This window comes from Protopterus annectens, chromosome 8.part0 (assembly GCF_019279795.1).
Source record: "Protopterus annectens isolate FY-2018-M chromosome 8.part0, PAN1.0, whole genome shotgun sequence".
NCBI classification, from domain to species: Eukaryota; Metazoa; Chordata; order Ceratodontiformes; family Protopteridae; genus Protopterus; species Protopterus annectens.
The window spans coordinates 1,209,084,391-1,209,097,829 of NC_056741.1; the positions used below are offsets into that span (position 1 = coordinate 1,209,084,391).

A 13,439-nucleotide genomic window follows, 5' to 3' on the forward strand; every position below is an offset into this window, starting at 1 on the left:
GAACTGCCAGTGTTAAAAGAACCCATCCACCGAAACTTTAAGAATTTATTCTTTCACATGTTAACACAACTGTATAATTCATAAAACAGTTTAAGAAGTAACAATGGTGTGCCAGCTGTATAATCCTCTACAAGAATATACAGTGTATACAGAATCATGTTTGGGAAAACTGGAAAAAGTAATGCACAAATGTAATTATTTGAATAATGTTACATTACTCTCTCTTGTCTAACAAACTTTTGCCATCACTTTCTTACTTACGTGAACTTCTTTTTTGCTTTTTCATATGTGTAGCATCACTCGCAGACTTAAAACTTTAAAACAAACTTGAATGTAAAGGGTTAACAAATATGAATTTTATTACTTTTGGCTGCTGTAAATGCAAACTACCACTGTAACTCTGCTCTTCAAACATGGAAAGAGATCTAGAATAAGAATCTCATTAAAATGTGTGGTTTTTTTTTTGCATTGCTTTGTAAATGTAGAGCCTAGTGCAAGTTGTCTTGTTGGTAAACCTAGATTTCCATGGCCAGTCAAGTTAAAAAAAATTCCTACTTTAAGAGGTGTTCATGCTTTTGATCACTGCTACAGTAGCCTTAGCTGTATGAGTTATAGCCTGCCAAGGATGTAACATAGCTTCTAAAGCTTCAGGGCACCTTTCACATGCAGACAGAACAATTGAGGAGCTGTGGGCAGCAGCACAGGCTCAAAACGGTGTCCTGTAAGGGGTAGAGTTGTATAGACCAGCTGTTTTGGCATCTACTGTAGTGCACAGTGGCAGAGCTAGCCACTTGATGGTGTAAAATATGGTTCTAAGTGATTTGATCATGTTGACCATCACGAAATAGGCATGGGTTTGTGGCAGTGATAAGTGGGTTGAGGACCTGGCCTACTCCGACTTACACCAGAGACTCATGCTAACAGTGAGTGGGTAGTATGTGCCCCTGTTGGCCAGTGTATGCCGGCCATAAACCCCAATGGCATGTGTCCAGTTGCCCTGCAAGATAGGAACTGGGAATTTGAGCTAGGCTGTTCAGTGGTATATTGGCAGGCTAGAATAGCAGATTATAAGGTTTTGGATCTGAGAAATGTCTTATTGAATTTTATAGATGTTCTGCCATGCTCCATGGCAATGGCAAGTTTCGCACAGTGCGAAAATAGGGTGTTCCACACTTTGACCATTTGTCACACATTGTTAGGATATATGTTCCACATTGGCCTCTTAAGAGGTTGAGACTTATGGGCTTAATTCCTTGAATCATCAAAAGAGACTGGAAGCTCTGTTCCTTTATTCAGTGTCTTGCAGGCTTTTGAGAAGAGATGTCTGTTTCATGTCATGACAGACCCAGTCAACTTGGATCTCCTCCATCTCAGCAAGTCTAATATTTCTACCAGTACAAGAAGCAAAGACCTTGCTCTTCACTAACAGATAAAACATGCCTTATAACTCACTGCTTTCCAAACATCTGGAATAAACATTCTCTGTATGTTTAGCAGTACAACTCACTATCTTCCTGTAAACATAACCTAGATGACTGGATGGGTATTCTCAAATTTACTAGTAACAAAACACACACTCAACTGGATAACTATTAGTAAAAGAAGAAGTCTTCAGAGCCAAGTGCCGCAAAAGGGTTTATTGAAATAAGTAAAACAACTTAAGCGCTTTTGTCCATAGTTATCAGGATTTCTGAAGAGACTATTCTCAGATTTACTCCAGGAGTAACTGGTATGGCCCTTCTAGGGAAATGAGATGAAGCCTGGGAGTCTACTGGCAAGGTATAGTCGTAAGACTAAATGGCCTTAGAATAGCTATGGAATCTATGAAACTATGCTACAAGTGATCTTAACTGAACAAGTTGGTCCTGGATGGTGGGTGGCTGACTGGAATGACATTGAGCAAGCAAACAGACAGCTTTCTTGATCCATGGAGGGTAATACTGTTCTGCTCTTTGATGACTCTGGTAAGTGAACCAAACAATATAGATACTGCCAGACTGGAGAGCATTTGAGCTAAAAAAAAAAAAAAAAAAAAAGAGGCACAAGCTCTCACTTCTGTTCAGTGATGTCATATGCCAGCATCAACTCTACCCTTGTGTTATTAAAATTTCATGTGGAATATGATACATAGTTCAATACCTAGCTTTACTAAGCAGTATAGATAATGTCACATGCAGGCTGGAATATATAAAACTAGGATCAGTTAATCTACATGAAGAAGGTAATCAGTCAATTTCCGGTCATAAAGTATCCCATTTATCGACTGACAACCTATTAAACTAGATGACACAATCATGGAAGGAAGGGAACAGTCCTGTATATATAGTTGGGACGGTTTCCCATTTCCCAGGCTTTCGTAATTTCAGTGTTATATACAAGTAGAATGGCACATGGGGGATACTGTTCCCCACATGAGGAACATAGAGGTTTTGCCACTCTGCAAGTATGCTTAATTAACAGTATTTCCTAGTGCACTATGAAAAATGTACCAGTTGAGAAGCTGGCCCCGCAAAAAGATGGGATCGAATATATTTGCAGGTTAGGGTGAACTGGACAGCTGAAGCTCAGTGAGTTGGGTCTTGATGAATTTGTTGTTGGGGAGATGGAGGAGATCTGAAACACTAGACAGACAGGAACAGTTGTTAAGTATTTAGTTCCCAGGGTAAACCCAGAAAAATGTGCTGATGCTGCATGTGGTTATTTGTGCTATTGTCTTCCTACCAAGATGGTCAACATTTTTTATTAAATTTGGTAACATAAAGCTTTTTTCTTACAGACATACCAAATAAGGTCAGTAACAGATGTCAGTACTTTTTGCTCCATTGTTTAAAACGACACTACCTGTCTTATCTGGGATGCCAATTGAAAAGATACCCAAGCTTGCATGTGATTTCATGTGACGGAGTAATGTGCATAATCACACTGCATTAAAAACATCAGGCATACCTGTAAATAATCACTTTGCCTTCGTTTGCTGTGCCCTTTTGTAAGGAAAAACACAGGAAAGCTAAGCGTCTTTTATAGTGGTATTACTTGCCTACATCCACTGTGTAACAGGGGGGCACACTGATTATCTATCATTCTGTTCACCCAGGTGCCACAACCAAACAAGTTGGCTGTGTTACACCAGTCAAATATTCATTATCCAACTTATTAATTGATGTAACATTTTCAACTTATGTTACTGGTGTAAGAGGAGATAAAAATATGATATCTCAGCTCTCTGTGCTACTTGATCGGCTTTATATTACCATTCCTGATAACTGGATTTTCTTTTTTTTTCCTTTAAAATGAAAATACTGTTAATGAATTATTCATATAGTAGAAAATGAATGTTAAGATACACATTGTTAGTAATTGTGAAAAACTATTTGTACACTGAAAGAAAAACTGAATAACTTGCATGTATTTAACAGTATTATTATAAATGAAGTTCAAAAAATTGATTGTTTCTAATTGCTACTTGGACATTGATTCTACCACCATTTTCTTGTGTGCTTAAAAACTACAAAACCATTTTCCAGACTGTAACAGTGTTTCTAGAAATATATAAACAGGGTAGCATCAAACATTTCACATGGAACAGGATACACTGTTCTACTTTTAGCTTTAGGTTCATAGGGTCGCAAGTGAATACTAACTAGACTAACTGCCCTGAAGGGCCATTTTAAGCCAAGCCAATAAGATGAGATCAGAATCAAGCTGTGTACCTTCTGTTTATAAGGTAAAGACATTAACCATTATGCCAAACCCAGGCCTAAGTAGCACAATTAATACCACATATAGGCAGGAGTGTTTAAACACAGGAAAACTACATTGCTTTCCACTACAAAACATTGGATAACATAACATTTTAAAAACACAGAAGGATTACAGTTGTAACTTGCACTTAAGCCTCGTACATCCTCAGTTTATTGGCCTCACATCTTTAACCACTATGGCTGCACTCAAGCTCCAGCAGTCCAAAGGTTGGCATTGACAAAGACTTGATGGTTGATGCATTTGCTGATAAGTAACTCAAGTAGGACTTACAAGGATCTCATTTCAAAAGTTATCCAAACTATTTGGCAGACAAAACTACAGACATTGCAAGCAAAGTAGTAAAATAACAAGTTCCAGTAAAATGTAGTGTAGTAATCCATGAACACTTAGAATAATTTTATAAGTCTCTGCTGCAGATATATGACAGTAGAGATTAGGGGACTTGTATTCTGTAATACCTTGAAAGGAACCAGCAGAATTTTACACACTGTATTATTATGTGTTTTATGCAGTGAATGAATGAATGAATGTATTGTAAAATCCATATGACTCAACAATGGGAATATAGCAGTCAGACTGCAGTGAGGCATGTATGCTTTATCACTTGTCCTTTTTGTCATCTTATGTTGACCAGTGTTTGGTATATAAACCTTGAACTGCTTCACGGTGCAGATGGTTTAGCAGTACTTGACAATGATGTGCTGCTCATCAGTACTAAATGGATCCGTGGTTTCCATCTGCTTCAAAAGATGCTGTCTTTCTTTTTTGTGTCTTGCTGTCTTTGTACAGATTAGGCTGTTGTCTGCAGAGAAACATATTATAGTAAACTAGGTGTACTATACTAATTCTTTAATAGTGGGAAATTTTCTTAAACATATAATAGTATTTTTCTGTTTTTAACTTTTTCAGCGTGTTATAAACTTGAGCTATGAGAATTTCCGCCAGAAAAATGAACAGGAATCTGCCAACTTGTGCACTAAGGTAATAACTGATGTTTCCAAGACACTGGAGGAACGAATCACTATGGGATATTACTCCAAGTCAGGAGGATACAGATGCTTCATAGAGGATCAGGAGAAAATGATAAAAGATTACAAGGCCTCCATTGTAAAAGGAATAAAGGTACTGAAAATGATATATTTATTTTCAGCACAGAAAAGCAACGACTGTTTTATTCTAATTCAGATTTTTTGATATTTTAGTTGGAAGACGTTCTTAATGACTTCTTGAAAGAAAAAGAAATTATTGCACAAACAATTCTGCTGGCAGACAACACTCTGACAGAAAAAGAAAAGCAGATTGAAGGTAAATTAATAAATGTGACACTGTAGTATTTCACATTGACTAAACAGGACTGGCATATTTACTTAAAAAAAAACACTCAATATTCATCTCAGGTAACAGCAAGCTAAGTGTTATGTAATTAGACAAATTAATCTGTGTTCATGAGCATAATGAGTGGATGACCTACTTAGGTGGTAATTGCACTGGGATACCTTCTTTCTCTAGCCATTATTTTGACATAAAAACCTGAGTAGCTCTTCATAAGAGAAGTACATTACAAAAAAAAAGTCTGCAGAAAGTCCACTACCTGAGGCTAACAGTAAAGGAGGCTGTATTCATATGGAGGCAGAATGCAGAAAGATGGTTCCTTAAAAATGAATTAAGAGCTGAGTGATAATATGCTGTGCAGAGATAGTTACAGCACCACGTTTTATATGTGACTTAAGAAAGAGTGTGGTTATAATGAAACAAATACTGGTAATGAAGGCATACCTCCATTCTGGCGTTGGACCTGCATCTTAGTGACATTAAAAAGGGTGAATGACCCGAACCAAGAAAGTTTACAGATAATTAGTTAAAACTCTTTATATATATATATATATATATATATATATATATATATATATATATATATATATATATATATATATATATACACATACATATATATATATATATATATATATATATATATATATATATATATATATATATATATATGTTGTTGTGTGTCTTTCGGCTTTTCCCGGTTAGGGGTCGCCACAGCGGAACTCCGGTCTGCTAATGATTGGCAGTTGTTTTTTATGGTGTCGAGTTGCCAGCCCGATGCCCAACCTTCAACGGAGGCATGCCCATTCAACGCATGTCTTTTGAACGCCCACTCGACTGTGGGGAGGATATGCAGACTCCACAAAGAAGGCATTCCCAACCCAAGCCAAGAATCAAACGGGAGAACCTCTTGCTGTGAGGCAACAACGCCACCACTGCGCCACCGTGGGGGCAGATCCTATCTATATATATATATATATATATATATATATATATATATATATATAGATATATATACACGATACAAAATGGAAAAAGTGCCTAAATACAAATGAATAACCAAAAAATAAGGCACTGGAGGGTTCACCAAATAGCAAAACCAACTTTAATAAGCACACGAGCAAAAAGAACGCCTTAACTGGATCACTGCATTTTCGTCAGTACAACTTCATCAGATCAGCATACCAACTTCAAGCAACCCTTTATATACAGCCCTTAATAAACCAATTAACAAATGTTCCACATTTAAAGGCACAATACAAAATAAGGTACATAGAAAACTGTCATAAAAACTGTGCATGTAAATCCTAAGATAAAATCACAATAAATCAATTCAGTGTAATAAAATACAATAAAATGTATAGAAAAAACTTTGAATATATGTAGAAATAGTAAAACAACTGTGCAGTGAACGTTAAAAACCATTTAAAAATGTTTAAAGACTGATGTAAATAAAAGCAAATGTAGATAAAAGAATTCATGAATCTAAAATACTTCAGAGCCTGCTGTATGTAAAATCCTAACGAAACATCACCATCCACTGGACAAAAAGTTTTCAGACAAAACATACAATAGTCAAAGTTTTGCAGCTCTTAATTTTAAGACTGGCTTCAATGAAACAATTCCATTTAAGATAGGGTGTTTATTTGCTTCTAACACTAACTACCAGGACAATTCTCTGTACTCTAAGCATGTCTCCCAGAGTCCACACCTGAGATCAATTGACGGTATTTCAATCACAAAAAATAAAACTGTTCTTGTACAGTCTAAAGTGTGTTTATATAAAGCATTGTTTGAGGTAATCTTTTTTTATATCATACCCGTGTTCGTACATTCTAGATTTTAGTTTCCTTTTAGTTTTGCCTATATAAACTTCCTCACATTTGCCGCACAAAACTAAATAAATGAGACCATTGGTGTTACAGTTTGCAAAACCCAAGGTTTTAATAAATCTGTTCCTAGTTTCAAGTATTATGTATCCCCAGTCTTTACATAGGGGCATTGTGCACAACTTCCACATTTATGTGTACTTCTTTTGTCAGAATAATAGTTGCTAGCCTTACAAGTCCCATTTTCCAAGATGTTCTTAAGAGTATGCCCTTTTCTATAAATGCATTTAAAAGGCTTTTCAAAAATGTGCTGCAAGTCAGAAGTGCTAGCAAACCTATTCTATTCTTCCTCATACTTCTGACTAATCTGGCTTCCCCATCACAGGTTATTACCTGGGCACTATTGTATGCATTCTCTACCTTAGAATCAGTTGAATGAATGTTGTTCAGATCTGTAGAATGGTTGCCAAAAATAGGGGAAAACTTAGTTTTTCTAGCTGCAAAAACTTCTTCATACACTTCTAAAAGTAATGATTCTGGGTAACCCCTAGCTCTGAACAACTCATTAAGATATTTACTTTCACTTAAAAACTCATTGTCATCAGATGTCATTCTACTGATGCACGCAAACTTGCCTTTAACCACTTCCCTCTTCTGGTAATGTGGGTGTGCACTAGTGTAGTACAGGTATGAATTTGAAAAAGTAATTTTTCTGTACACCTTGGTCTTAAAACCCCCATTAATTTTATTGATACAAATGTCCAGATATCTCATTTCTTCGTAATCCACTACATAAGTGAACCTTAGAAATTCAGTAGCGTTTGATAAATATCTATACAATTTTAAAAACTTGTCCACAGGCTCCTTCCAAAATAAACAAATATCATCCAAGAAATGACCATAAAAGCTCCAACAGTTATTAAAACCACAGTTAAAAACAAATTTCTTTTCCCAATAGGATAAAATAATGTTAGCATAAGTGGGGGCACAATGGGCCCCCATAGCCACACCTCTTAATTGTTTAAAATATTCACCCTCAAAAAATATAAAATTTTTTTTTTTTTAAATCTTATCCATTAATATTAAACACACACACAACAGTCATTGTAAGTAATATCAGTATTAATTAAAACTTCTTCCAACCATTCCAGTCCTATGTCATAAGGAATAGAAGAGAACAGATCTATCACATCTACTGAAATAAAAACCAAGTTATCTGAGTAAAATCCAGAAACTAATTTCTTTAAGTCCTGTGAATCTTTTAACACATTTTCGCCTCTCATAGCTAGTTTTTTAAAATTTTATATCCACAAATTTTGCTAAAGGGGTGCTTACTGAACCCTCAGCCAAAACAATTGGCCTTAAAGGTGCATTGTTTATCTTCTCGTGGACTTTGGGATCCCAAATATGGATGGAACCCTGGGTCTTTCTGCGTGTAAAAAATTGTAAGTATCACTGTCAATGAGCCCCTGCAATAGTAAATCATTAAGGCATACTTGTATTTTTTTTTGTATGCTACATTCACCTCATTCAGTGATACTCTTACATACTGCTTGTCATTCCCCAGGATATCCATTATTTTTCCCTCATATATTATTTTGTCCATTAATACAACCCCTCCACCCTTGTCTGGTTTCACGAGTCTCATGTTTTTTTTATTTTTACATTCTTATAATATATTTCTGTCTTCCCTGCTTAAGTTGGAAAACACCCTGTTGTTAATTACTGCCTGCCGTATTTTATTCATACATGCAAGCGTTCTTGAAAACAATTTAAGTACTTTTTTGTGGGCACTAAGTTTTTAGTATTATCAAATGAGTCTCAGGGAAATTATCACTGAAAAGATTTACTAGTACTAGGTAAGGAAATAGACTTACTAGGCAGGAAATGTACCTACTAAGCCTACTGGCACTCTTTCTTCTTCCACAGTTTTGAGAAATATAGCCAATCCAATGTAACAAAAACATGACAGGTTTGGTATCTGAGATAGTTGTCTGTGCTGAAGCTGCTGGACATAATTTTGCTGCTAGGAAAATCAGAAGGACGTGGGCACAGTTTGCACCGCTGGTGACCGGATTCATTTTCCATTACTAGCACTGCTGTACAGCATTAGGAGAAGTTGCACTTCCTTCATAAGAGACCTTAAACCATTACAAGTGCTGATATTTCAGTAGGGATCCACAGAACTTGCCACATTTACATATTTACATAGTAATATATATTTATCCAGAAAGTCACAGAATATACAAGCTTAAAGAAATTTAACACTACAATCCTATGACATTGCATACATCTCATTTCTTCATAAATCCCACTCTTTCGGTCATAATCATAACCTGACTTTTCTTAAAATATGATAAAAGTCCACTTCTTATTAAATAAAATCTCATTTGTTCTTGCATTCCATATTATCCATACCATATGCTCTTTCATTTTCAACCATCTAAAATATTTTCTGTTCATATCATTATCACTGCCAGCTTGCACACACTGCCAATTTTAATTGCAAATAAATATTCTGTATTCTTCCATGACCCATAAAAAGCAGTGACAGTTATATCATCTTTCCAGAACTGCTTCATTTCCTTCAGTAACTCCTTTTGCTCAACAATCCCTCCTATTAATCTTTGGACATCATTAGCTTTATAATAGTATTTTCATCTTCAGAAATCCTGATATAATAATTTTACCACTTTCGTATTTTCCAATAGAATAAAATAATCTTTCTCCATTTTAATTTGTCTCCATTTATAAGTCCATTGACTTTTACTCCTTACATTCAACTTTCTCCATTTTATTACTTCCTTTAACATTTTTACATCCTGTCCCTTCATTGTTTTAACACCCCTTAAATCACAGTTAAAATCCCCTTCTCTATATTGTAACAAATTGTTTCATTTTAAAACATCTGTTGTCTTTATTTCATTCCTGTAAAAGCATACACTGCCATTATCTCAAAGATCTCGTTTTCACATCTAATATTTAAAGTGGTACCTTTACCTAATCGTATTATTCAAACATGTAATATTTTAGTTTTGCATGAAAGAATAATATCTGAAAAACAGTCATGCCTTACACTCCATATAATTTTCTCTCTACATAACTTCTCCACGTGTATTATATCCTAATGTGAAATTAATATTGCATCGTCAAGTGCAATTAAATGTATAATTAACTCAGAACACCATTCAGAAATAGTTATCCTTTTAGCTGTACTCGGATACAATTCACATTCAATGAAAGTAACCAAAAATTATTTTCCTTTCTTTTTAACCTTTGTTGAAGAACTTTGAACTTTTGCTTTCTTTTCCTCACGCTTTCTCCCACTGACAGCTGGTACCAGAGACATAGTCTATTTCAGCTTAAGGGGTGGCAATGGTACTTAAAAATTCTTGGAAATTTACATGTCCATGATCTTGTCTTCAAACTAAAGAGAAGGCTACATAAGATGACCATCCCATGGAACACAGTCAACATCTGCCACTGGACTACTGTAGGCTGACCGGCAGGAAGTTTGCTGGCAATGACAAACACATTCTACAAAGCTGACAGCAGTGAAGGGATGGGTGAATGTTCTGGAAAGTCAGTCTGTAATAATGCATAGTATTTTTAATGTACTGAGAAACCTCAGTGTTCTTCCACTGAAAACATTGTCAGGTTCTGGAAATAGTAGAAGAGAAAGAGAAGCCTCCACAAGGAGAATCCGATACTGTGCTCTTCTCCTTGTCTGAATCAGAAATTTGAGGAGAGAGCCCTATATCTGTCCTTCATTTTCCTGTCCAGATTCAGAATCTTGAATCTCTCCAGAAAAAGAGGCATCCCCTTTTCTTTCTCCAGAAACCACCTTATTAGAAGGGTCAATAGCCTGAATTAAAATCTTAGCCAAATCTAGTAAACTACTCCTGTCTAGAGACATTTGAGGAGGAGTAGATATATGTTTAGTTTTCTGTTTCTTTTTGACAGGAAAAATGGGGCCAACAGTGTTGTTAATGACAGCAGTAGCTTCCCCAGGGAATGGGGACAACATTATGACTAAACAGGGAAACCTTCCCTGTTCACTCTCCCAGGATCAATAAGAGTGACTCTCCCTTGCACACTAAGGATATTCTGTCAGTTGCAGAGGGCGTGGCTAACAGCCAGTCCATAGTGGCTGAAGATGCTACACTAGAGGGATTCAGGGTAAAAGATGAGTGGTCTGAGGCACCAACTGTGGCTGAGGCAAATTACTAGACTAGTGTGATGACAAGGGCGAAGATTGTTCCATGGTCCAACCGAAAATGCTGCATCTTTATCAGGGAAAACAAGCAGCTTAAGCAGGTAAAAATTTAAAATTGTTAAAAGTCACTTTTTTCTTACATAAACACAGTAAAAAGAACTTTAATACACTTTGCCAGTCCCAAAAGGTAAACTAAACATAATTTCTCCAAAGGAAAAAAAATGGTTTTCAGCTACATTAAACAACTTTTAAAGAAAGTACATAAAAGCAATACATATTGTCCCCCAAAAGGAACTTACCTGCCCAGCAGAGAAGCAGCACAAACTAACCTTAGATCCCCAAAAGCCCACAGAGATTGTTAAAAACATTTTCTTTTTTCTGTTATAAATTTTTATACTTTTTAAAATTTTAATAAAAATATTTGAGTAAAAAAAAAGCCTGCAGAGGAATGCTCTTGTCAATGGCAAGAAAACTGTCAAATCTTGTAATTCATACCTGTGTTGTTAGGCAGCTGAAGTCAAGCTGACTAATGATATGAGTGCATGGAAGATGCCGTGCGTGTTAGAAGCAGCCTGGCTGGATATAATCTATGTTGTTAAAGCTACTGCAGCAGTGATCAATATTATGAACATCACTGGGGTATAGGCTGCTAATGGCAGCACTGGTTAACACACAGAGGTAGCCACAGATGCAGTGTATGCCACCATAATCCAGAAGTCAAATTGTGATAGTGTCCCTGGACTCCAAGCTTTAACAATGGGTGAGGACATCCTCCCTAGGGCCATACACTATGCCACTCATCTCCTGGTTGGTGTGCATAGCTGAAGACTGTGCCAGACTACAACTGTGTATATCTGCTGATTGATTTCTAGAGCCACCTACATATCTGGGACTGGCTGTGACAATGGACACTGCCTTAAACCACTCTTAAACACCATATGGTGGATATCCGCATGTCAGAGAATTGTGCTGGTTTAGCTTCCCCCTTGATAGATACAGTGACCTTCTATGCTGTGCATCCTGTAGGACAGCATATGTGGGACAGGCCACAATATCAACCTGGACAATGGGCGTAAGACCATCTGGGATGGAGACACATAGCATTATTGTGTCCTGGGACTGTGTCCCCATCTGCAAATTGGCTTCACTGTCATATCCTACACAAGTGATTACCTCCTCCTGTTGTCCTGACCCAGCCAAAACAGATGCCATTACAAGAGTGGTCTTTCTGTGAATACACCCTACATGAAATATCAGAGTGACACTGTCCAGTTCTGCAAGCTGTGATGCCCTGTGGTGCTGATGTAAATGCAAGGTGGATGCATGCTGTCAGATACCAGACAACTAAATGTGCTTGCAGTCTGAGTCTGAATACCTGATGTACCTATTAAGCACATAGGGAGTGGTCCCTGTCTTCTAGGGCTAATCACTGTATAATATATCTGATATGCCTACTAACCTGGTTGGTCTCTATATGAGATTGAACCACTCCAAGAACCTCTGCCTACACCTCTTGACATGATACCAGTTCCCTCAATATCTCCATCCAGAGTTACCAAGAATGACTCATCATTTGTAAGAGTTGCAATGGGAGATGCCTTTTACAGCTGCACTCCTGTCTGTCACTATGTTGCATGCCTTCTGAGAGGCTTATGCTATCATGTCATTGACACACTTTCAGCATTGCAGTAATATGGAATTCCTTCCACCTACGGCATTGACATCCCACACACAGTCCCCTAGAAGAGATACATCTGTGGCCTGTGACAAGTACCCACTAGCACCTGTGGGGGATGGGCACTTTCCTTGCAGTAGTGGTGATTGATAGGGAGCACATGAATCACAAAAGTTTGGTCATATTATGGTATGACTGCCATGTCGGGATGCCCCCACCAGGTGTACCCACAGTTTAAAAGCACACCATGTGACGGCAGGCAAGGGGGATTACAGCAGTCCTTAGGTTGTTTGGATCAGGCTAACAAAGTATAGACCATTAATACAAACTTGCGTCTGATAATGCTACTGTTGCTTATTCCCAAACAGGAGGGGGCAAACAGGTAAACTACAGCTGTGTTAGACTAAGGTAGACTGGAGAGGGAGGTGGTACCAGTCCTACCTACCTATGAACCTATGAACCTATTGCAGTGGACTGCCACCCCTCGGGTACAGTTGTAGATCTACAGGTGCATATCCTAGACAACTTAGTGATGAGCTGATAGAGGGAGCAGCAGTTCTGTTGCAGTTGGCTAGCATCAGTGTGACACAGTTGTATGTCTACAGTTGCATAGCTTGCACACTCT

The 13,439-nt window shown here is 37.2% G+C and overlaps 1 protein-coding gene across 2 annotated transcripts in view; it reads left to right on the top strand.

The window, feature by feature from the left end:
* The window catches only part of LOC122809313 (guanylate-binding protein 1-like), a 543,787-nt gene that overhangs the window by 365,716 nt on the left and 164,632 nt on the right, over positions 1–13,439 (top strand). For both annotated transcript variants that reach the window (XM_044080711.1, XM_044080712.1), the window contains 2 exons: positions 4,672–4,884; positions 4,965–5,067. In XM_044080711.1, coding sequence (XP_043936646.1) covers positions 4,672–4,884; positions 4,965–5,067 — 316 coding nt within the window. The remainder of the gene's footprint in view (positions 1–4,671; positions 4,885–4,964; positions 5,068–13,439) is intronic.